This window comes from Juglans microcarpa x Juglans regia, chromosome 1D, assembly GCF_004785595.1.
Source record: "Juglans microcarpa x Juglans regia isolate MS1-56 chromosome 1D, Jm3101_v1.0, whole genome shotgun sequence".
Classification (NCBI taxonomy): Eukaryota; Viridiplantae; Streptophyta; class Magnoliopsida; order Fagales; family Juglandaceae; genus Juglans; species Juglans microcarpa x Juglans regia.
Window position 1 is genome coordinate 9,963,632 of NC_054594.1, and position 10,150 is coordinate 9,973,781.

Here is a 10,150-nt window from a genome sequence, read left to right on the forward strand (position 1 = left end):
TGAGAGAGAGACGACGAGGGATGAGAGAGAGAGTCAATGAGAGCGAGAGAACTGAGATGAGAGAGACGATGAGGGATGAGAGAGAGACGCTGATGAGAGAGAGAGTTGATGAGAGAGAGACGGGAGAGAGAGAAGCTGATGAGAGAGAGAGAAGCCGTCTGCGTTTGAAGGAAAAAAAAAAAACAAGTGGATGAGAGGCATCCACGTAGTGTGTGCATTGTGTGCACCACTACAGTTTATGCTTTCTAGCACTACTCTTTTCTATTATAGCATGGAAATGGACTGATCTACTACTTTTCAACAACCTACAACTGTATGTGCCATGCCACAAGACTCTTCCGTTGTTGATCTTTCGACTTCTACAAGAATATCGTCCATATAAGTGATGTGTGAGTCTTACGTGCGGACTAAGCCGTGCGTGAGATCTATGTGCCACCGCAGCACAACATACTTTCTGCCACCATGAGTTGCAGTTGTGGGATTAGTAACCTTGTATATTGTAGATCTAACCAACCTCCTCTCTCCATCAGTGGCACGTGATCTCCACGCTCCTTCATGGCCACTGATGGTTGTTTACTGATGAATCAAACCATCTACCAGTTACTATGTTCTTATGTTTTCGTTCCTTCTAACCAAAGATTGCGAGAAAGATGAAGAGAGAGCTTCCTTCAACCAAACCGGACCAGCAAAGTGCAACAGAAAACAATCTACTACGACTTTTGGTCGTAGTATTGCAATCCAATTTTTAGACTATAAATAAACTGCTTTAGCAGCTTTTTCTTGTGAGAAATGAGTGGGAGCTAAATCATTGGCTCCATATCTCTGCTTTTTTTTTTCTTGTGTTGTATTAGCTTATTTGAAATGGTTGTTGATGTCTCCTACCCTTTTAACTATTGTATCTTATAACTATTTAATATATATAATAGAGATTTGTTATAGACACAAAATGATTAAATAAAAATAAACTCGTAAACTGACGTGATTTCATGAGATTTATTATATTTATTTTACGATAAAACTAATTTTATACTCTTACGTACCATATTAAATCATTTTAGTTTTGTGAATTTACTTTTATTTAATCTACTTTGGCTAAAATATTTTCTTATATGATTGCTTGCTTAGAAAAAAATAATATATCAATACAATTGATTAATATAACTGAAAATAATAAAATTTAAAGCCAAGAATAACGGGCACCAATGGCAAACAGATATGAAAATATTTTAACTATAAAAAAATTATATAAAAGTAAATTTATAAACTCACGTGATTTGATATGATACTTAAGATTGTAAAGTTACTTTTATTATAAAATAAATCTAACAAATTTAATAAAATTACAACAATTTAACATTTTATTTTATACAGTAATTCTCACAGAGATGGGATAATGGATAGAGTCATAACAGAACATGTAGAAAGTAAAGGATAACAGAACAGGATGGTCGCTGAGTCCGGTTCATAAAATTTTAAAGTGAGTTCGGTTCAGGTTCGACCAGTAAACCACGCCACGAAAAGTCAAGTGGGCCCGGCGAAATCACCGTCGAGCTTCTTCTCATCAAACAACAGTCGTTCATTTAGTGAGAAAACTAGTCGTCCAAACCAACGGTCCAAAATCCATCTCAGCAATAGGGAACCAGATTCTCATGAAAAAGGAAGTGGACTTTGAATCATATCTCTCTCTCTCTAATCATCTTTTATAACGTTTGGTATCCTTTTCTCTCTCTAAAACTCTAGCTTTTAGATCGGAGGCGATCTGCGAGCTTCATCCATGGCTTCGAAGCGGATCTTAAAGGAGCTCAAGGACCTCCAGAAAGACCCTCCTACCTCCTGCAGTGCTGGTATCATTTTCGTCAGAAAAATCCCTTATTTTTCCTTTATTTTCTCCGTTTTGTTTGCTTTTATGGTTTTCTTTGGTTTTCACGGTCACTAGCTTCTTTCCAGGCTCGATCTGTGATGTTTCTAGTTTTTGAGGATCTGGGCTCTGATTCCTTTAATTAAAACATATATTTTCTTTTCTTTTCTTTTTTATTTGGTTGATTACTGGGGGAGTTATTTGTTTTTCTCACTGTTTGCAGTAGATTTATAATTTTTGGAAGCATTTACATTAAATGAAATGGTTTGGGTGATAGTATTGCATGAGCTTCTTTGTAGCATCATCTAGTATTTTGATTTGTTATTTTGAGCTTGGCTATGGATTAAAAGAGTTATTTTTGTGCTGGGTCGTGGGAAATTCTGTCACGTTTTCCACTTCACCTGAGCTAAGCCTCTGGAGAAGTGGTTTTGTTAATAATAATGGATGATTCTTTGTGATTGTTGTACATTCAATTGAAGTTACGAGTTTGTGTTGCAAAAGTGTAGGAAAGATTTAATTTTACAAAAATATAAGATAATACCTTGTTAATAACAGAAGTGGTTCTTTGTTGAGCTTATTGGCAGGCATAACTCACGTATATCCAATACGAGATTGTCTCTTAAGGTGGGAATTACTCAAAAGATAGACCGGCATTTAATCTAATGCCTATTATTATGGTTTTACGGTTTAAAATCATAAGATGGTATTTGATCATTGAACTGAAATGCCTTGCCAAAATATTAGTAGACTTTGACATTGTATGTTTTCTATACACAATGAGTACTTGATCTTTGGTTCTCATCCTTATTTAATGAAATGCATGAAGGTTGGCTCTTTCTTTTGCAAACTCTGGACACATTGGTCCCTTGTTCTCATTTATGCCTTTCAAGCCGGAACAATGTGTAATTGAAATGAATATTACAGGACTATCAATAACCTTCTCTTTACCATATGTGATAGTCATTTAGTAACGTTTGTTACCTTTATCTGCTGTGTTTTAGGCATCCCAATGCTATTGAAGAGCTAAAGATGTCAGGCCCCATTTTTTTCCTCGTTTTTTTTTCTGAAAAATAATTAAGAATATTGGTTTAATCTATTAATGAGGGCATATATGAGTGAGCTCTTTATGTTCAACTCAATATCAGTTAGTAATGAAATATTTTGGGATATAAAGCGTTGCCTTCTGTATCTTTTACTTTGACAGGACCTGTAGCTGAGGACATGTTTCATTGGCAAGCAACAATAATGGGTCCCCCAGATAGTCCTTATGCTGGGGGAGTCTTTCTAGTTACTATTCATTTCCCTCCGGACTATCCTTTTAAGCCGCCTAAGGTAGGACTATTCCATCATTTCTAAGCATTTGTGTAGAAGTTATTGATGCCGTTTCCTACCAGTCCTATTTGTTATATTTTCAATTCTTGCATTTTCACCTTTTCTTTTGTGAAAAACTTTTTTTTTGATAAGTAATAATCTTTATTGATGTGAATGAAATTAGGCAGTGCCCAAGTACACAGGAAATATACTAAGAGAGGCACCTAATTACATTCTAATAGACTAGAAAGAAGATAAGAACTCATGAACATTCCCTCCCCTCAATACAATAGTAGAAAACCACTGGAAAATAGAGAATACAAAAAAGTTCCAGATTTCCCCCATTGCACGCTCCTTGTTATTAAAACATCTGTCATTCCTTTCCAACTATAAACACCACATTAAGCACAAAGGAATCATCCGCCACACGGCTGCTAATTGGGCTCTACTATGAGACCTATTCCAGCATGCTAATAGGTCCACCACACTCTTGGGCATAGCACAACTTAGCCCAGCTCTACTAAGAATACCAGCCCAAAGCTCCCCAGCCACCTCACAATGTAAGAGCAAGTGATCTACCGATTCTCCACTTTTTTTACACATGTAGCACCACTCCATGATCACCATACCTCGTTTTCTTAAATTGTCAACCGTCAATATCTTCCCATGAGCAGCTGTCCAAGTGAAAAAAGCAACTTTAGAAGGCACTAACACCTTCCATATACTCTTCCATGGAAAGAAAGTGGGCTGTAGGACTGTCAAAGCCTTATAGAAAGATTTAACAGTAAACTTCTCTTTCCTCCTGCGAGTCCACAACATACGGTCTCCCCCATTGACCCCTAGCTTTGCTGAATATAAGTAACTGTAAAACTCTGCCAGCTCTTCTAATTCCCAGTCCTGAGCATTTCTTGTAAAAGTGACATTCCAAGTGACCATCCCATTGGCACGACATAGAACTTCTGAAACTGGGGCTTGCTGATTTCCAGCCAAATTAAAAGCACCTGGGAAAGCTAGGCAAAGAGGACTCTCCCCACTCCATACATCGAACCAAAAGCGGGTACGTGTTCCATCACCCACCTCAAACTTAAGATGTTTTTCAAAGGTATTCCACCCCTTCCTTATGAATTTCCACAGGCTTCGTAAGTCCCCCTACCCTCCTTAGAGCACCATTCCCCCCACTCACTACCATACTTATGATCAATAACCTCTCTCCACAGCGAATTCCCTTCCTTATGATACCTCCACAGCCACTTCCCTAAGAGTGCCTTGTTGAAAACACACAAGTTTCGTACCCCTAACCCCCTATTCGCCAATGGACAGCTCACCCTTTGCCAACTCACAAGGTGAAATTTGAATTCCTCCCCCATACCACCCCACAAAAAAGCTCTAAACAACTTTTCTAACCGGTTTGCCACACCCACCGGTAATGGAAATAGAGAAAGATAGTAAGTGGGAAGGTTGGAAAGAGTGCTTTTAATAAGGGTTAATCTCCCCCTCTCGATAGATATAGCCGTTTCCATCCTGAAAGTCGTTGCTCAACCTTCTCTACCACCCTATCCCAAATGCTCTTTGCTTTGAAAGACGCCCCTAAGGGGAGTCCAAGATATGTCATAGGGAGAGAGGCAATTTTGCAACCTAGTAACTCCGCTAAAGAGGCTATATTGTTCACCTCCCCCACCTGAACCAGCTCCGACTTCCCCAAGTTCACCTTGAGTCCCGAAACAGCTTCAAAACACAACAAAACTGCCCTTAAAGCTTGAATCTGGCCACTTACAGCATCACAAAAAATAAGCGTATCATCTGCAAAGAGTAAATGCGAAATGGAGCTGGTATTACTATTGCTGTCCACTGAAAAACCAGCAAGAATTCCCCCTTACAGCGGCCTCCACCATACGACTCAATGCCTCCATTACAATGACAAAAAGGAAAGGGGATAGTGGATCCCCTTGTCTCAAACCCCTGGAAGATTGAAAAAAACCACAAGGCCTTCCATTGATTAGGACCGAAAATCGAGCGGTTGAGACACAATGTTTAATCCAAGCACACCATCTATCCCCAAAACCACATCTTCTAAGCATATAAAGGAGAAAATCTCAACATACATGGTCATAAGCTTTCTCCATATCGAGCTTGCAAAGAACCCCCGGGGTGCCCTCTCGCAACCAACTATCCAAGCACTCATTTGCTATCAACACTGAGTCCAGGATTTGCCGCCCCTTTACAAATGCATTTTGAGGTTTGGAAATGAGTTTGTCCATAACCAAACTCATACGATTAGCTAACACCTTTGATATGATTTTATAAATCCCCCCTACCAAACTAATAGGCCAGAAGTCTTTCAATTCATATGCACCGGCTATTTTCGGAATGAGAGCAATGAAAGTAGCGTTTAGTGACTTCTCAAACTTTTGACTAGAATGAAAAGTATGGAAAATCTGCATCACTTCCTCCTTCACAATGTCCGAATTCTCCTGAAAGAAAGCCAAAGAGAAACCATCCGGACCGGGTGCTTTGTCTCTGCACATACTTTTCACCACGAGATGCACCTCCTCTTCATCAAAAGGCCTCTCCAACCATCCAGCTACATCCAAATCCAATTGAGCAAAGGGTAAACCATCTAGTTTGGGGCGCCATTCTTCTTTTTCAGCAAGGAGATCCTCATAATACTGCACTATGTGGTCTTGGATTTCTTCAGAAGAATGTAACACACTAGGACCAGAATGGAGTACTTCAATGGCATTGTTGCGCCTATGTGAATTAGCCACCTTGTGGAAAAACTTAGTACGTTTAGTGAATTAGCCACCTTTGTGAAAAACTTATCTTAGGTCATAGGGAATCGATATGAACTTTACCTATAAATATCAAGAAAAAGCTTCTGTGATAAACAGGGAAAAATAAATTTTTAGAGCCCTTTAAAGGATTTACGTCGTAAAATGTAATATATCTTCTAGTTCTGATATATCATTTTTCACTTTAATGATTAACTTCTCTTACAATGGTACCGTTGCTACATATTATTGTCATGATGGTATTTAATTCATTCTTTTAATTTAGGAATGATTGAATTTTCAATTTCCAAGGAAAACCACTCTGATTCCTTGTAAGAAAATTCCCAATTCTTGAATTTTTTATGGTTCTGTCATTTATAAGAAAACCTCTAGTCCTTGGGAATTCTTCGAGAGCCTTTTGAATTTTAATGACTTCTTTTATTTTCCCGATTTGGACTAATGATTACCTCTGAGAACGAGGTATAGGAACTCTATTGGCACCAAAAGAAGTAGAAATTGGAGAGGTAAACAAATTTCCGACTAATTAACTAATAAAGTACATTTTTTATCGGAACTAATAAAGTACATTAAAATCAAGAAGAGACATTTTATGATGCATTGGGCCACTGAGCTTCAACCTATAGGGCACTTCTCCTATAAAACTGAGTACATGATATGGTCATGAATGCAAGACCCACCTGGTGTGCTTAACATACCAGTCTAAAAAGGAAAAAAATCTATGATTCCCTGGTATTCCAGCTTTCCTTTTTGCTTTTATGATGTTTCTGGGAATTTTTTTTATCTTTCGGTTGATTGTCCAAAAGTTGACATGTTCACTGGTCTTATTATGTGTATACATCGTGTGATACTGTGATTACGTGTGTGGGAATTTTTTTATCTTTTGGTTGATTGTCCAAAAGTTGACATGTTCACTGGTCTTGTTATGTGTATACATCGTGTGATACTGTGATTACGTGTGCGTGTGCGTGCGCGTTGCGCATGTGTGTGCGCGCGTGCGTGCGTCGGCAGTTGCAAACCCTGGTAGTTTGAAGTATATTTATTCCTGTGACTTCTTTTCATCCTCTCTTGATCCCTCTTTAACCTGTTATTTTTATTTATTTTCTTTCTTATTCACGACCATGATCTTTCATTATCATAGATGTAAATTTATGAACATGTTAATTTTTTGGCTTTGCTACACATCATCCTACTCCACACACCACACATGTTTTAGTTTTTTTTTTTTTTTTTAATTTTTATTTGTTTTATTCCTACTAAACTAAATGAGCTCTTCTACTCATCATCCATACACCACACATTTGGTAAGGAAACAAATTTAAAAAAAAAAAAAAAAAAAATCATGTGTGGTGTGTGTAGGGATGATGAGTAAAATTTTTCTAATTTTTTATTATCTATTTTTGAATGATGGGAGAGATTGGCTCTATGGCCCCTTTTCTAAACTTCAGCCCTTTTCTTTCTAAAATATTTAATGATCATTTTATCAGTCCCCCAACCACCCAAATACAAATTTCTAACTCTGCCACTGGGTCTTTAAGGGCTTGTACCAGTGCTCATAGTGATTTTATAGTAATTCCTCTCAGATTCTAATTCAGATCCGGTTTACACACCAGAGTTTGATGAGGTGGGTTATGTTTCCCTGGGGCCCGAGCCTTTATGAATTTCAATGTTTTGGCATGTAAGGGGAATTAATCTAGTCAAATGGGCCCTCTGCTTGTGACATTTTGATAATGAGTACTGTTATTCTAAGGCCTCTACACCACATACTATCCACATGGCATAATTTGATTTGAAAGATAAATTTTAAAATTTAAATCTTACAATTCAAATCTTGCCATTTAAGTATGTGGATTGTGTACTCTACACGCCGGTTTGAAAATATAATAACTCTTTGATAATTATATTAATGTTTCTTTCCTCAGATTTGCTTGGCCTGATCATTTTAGGAATGAAATTTGCAATAGGTTCCTTCTAACCTTCCCCATCGTAACTATTTCTTTTTCGCAGGTTGCATTTAGGACCAAGGTTTTTCATCCGAACATAAACAGCAATGGCAGCATATGCCTTGACATTTTAAAAGAACAGTGGAGCCCAGCCCTGACCATATCCAAGGTTCTGATGTCTTAAAAACTTTTATATTTTTTAACTTGTAGGTTTGAATTTTTCTTATCCAGAATGCGATGGCCAAGGAAGAACGAGATTGAAATGTGTTGGCAGTAATCTTTTTATTAGACTGATGATTGAAACTTTGCAGATGGTAAATACATGGTAGGACAATTGTCAGTTGCTCATGGCCCTGACAACGATAATTCTATAAAAAAAATCAGGATGATATATTTTCTTAGTATATGCAGAGAACGTACTTTTAGATGTTTTAGGAAAAAATAAGGTGGGGAGGGGGAACCCATTAACAAAAAGTCCATAGTCTGATATCAGATGGCACAAACATCATTTATTGCCACCTTGTCCAAATGGTTTGGATTTCCATGAGGAAAATATCAATGGGATCAACTAGCTAATGTTTGCTAAATAATATTTTTGAGATATTGGAGGTTAGGAATGGCTGTCTTGTGTGAACTGCATGGTTGATTTTCACCCTTGTTCACTCTTTCATCATTACTGTTTTTTGAGTTGGTGGGAAGAGTGGTGGTTTTCTTTTTCAGGTGCTGCTCTCCATCTGTTCCCTATTGACGGATCCAAACCCAGATGATCCCTTGGTGCCAGAAATTGCTCATATGTACAAGACAGACAGGGCCAAGTACGAGACAACTGCTAGGAGCTGGACTCAGAAGTATGCAATGGGCTAGGGGCTAGGGTGCTTAGTTGCATTTAGGAGGACCTTGTCTGTCCATTCCTTTGATATGTAAAAATTGATGCAAATGACTAATCTTGTATCTTACAGTCTTAAGGCTTGCAAGTGTGCTTTTGCTGTTTTACTACTGCTTGGTTGACAATCTTGTCCTCAATCCGTTTTACTTCGTATTTGCATAATGTCCTGCTGGTAATATGCATTGTCATATGTTCCAAGGTTTTTTTTTTTTTTTTTTTTACCCTTTAATTCGTTGTATCTTATTACATTATAAATTGAGAATTTGAGATGGCTAAGTTTGGATGATTTAATTAAAAAGTAATTATAACTTTAAGGGTGAAATGTAAAATTCGTACCTATATTTTTCCGCTTTTACAAACAGGCTGCAATATTCAACATTCGCAACACTGATACTTGAGAATCAAGATACTTGTCGTCACTGATGATACGTGCCATTAGTATGTCACATCAACAATTAAACTAAGGAAATAAAAAAAAAAAAAAAAAAAAAAGGGAGTAATGTCATGTTCGCATGGTATACCATGCTGTATTTCCGTGCCCTTGCTGACCACCCTATGGGAATCCCAAATCAAAGCATTAATGGGTGGCTTTCATGAGTCCCTCTATTGCGATATAATCGAGCGGCCACGTGATTACCCTCACAAGTTCACAACCACCCTATTACAAGGAAAGGGGGTTGATATTCTCCCACCCTATTGAAACCCTTTCCCATCCCCTAATCAAAACTCTCTCATGCCCCCGTGAGGACCTTGCCTAATTGAAGGAAGAAACTCTCTGCAAGCAGATAAATGCAACGGGGAAGAAAACACTTAAGCGAGCAACGGATAACATAGTGTGTAACTGGAACGCCTAGAGATAGTACACGATCTCTCAGAAAGTAGCAAGTAGTTGATTATTAATGTACTTCGAAGATGAGGCCTCAACATGACCACGCATGAAAAAAGACGAATACGAATTTGAAGATCATGCATCTGACCATGCAATGTAGCTTGACGCTATGTGGGTGATTTTCATAGGCGACAAACATAGCTTATATTTTCAAGGCATGCTTCAGGGACGTGCAAGACTTGTCCCATTAGTTTACTTGGTTTTGCTGTCCTTCAATCTAGCGTACGTGTGAACAACTGAGATTCATGATTTAATACTCAGCCAACTAGAGATGAGAGCTATTAGACCTATGATGGATAGGACGACATGCATAAGAGATATATTATCGATAGTTCTTGTCTCACATTCGAGATCTCTAACTACTCCGACACATTCTCTCTCTCGTTCTCATCTATTTTGAGCTTCACAAAGAAGGAAGCTAAGCTCAAAGTCTTCATCAACAAGTAGGCCAACAACTTTAGCATAACACTCAGTGTT

The 10,150-nt window shown here is 38.0% G+C and overlaps 1 protein-coding gene across 1 annotated transcript; it reads left to right on the forward strand.

Moving 5' to 3' along the window:
• Window positions 1-1,641: 1,641 nt before the first annotated feature.
• LOC121255382 (ubiquitin-conjugating enzyme E2-17 kDa-like) lies at window positions 1,642-8,891 on the forward strand. Its single transcript, XM_041155681.1, has 4 exons — window positions 1,642-1,844; window positions 3,063-3,190; window positions 7,963-8,067; window positions 8,619-8,891. The coding sequence occupies exons 1-4, from the start codon at window positions 1,775-1,777 to the stop codon at window positions 8,760-8,762; spliced, it is 447 nt and encodes a 148-aa protein (XP_041011615.1). The 5' UTR covers window positions 1,642-1,774; the 3' UTR covers window positions 8,763-8,891.
• Window positions 8,892-10,150: the final 1,259 nt, after the last annotated feature.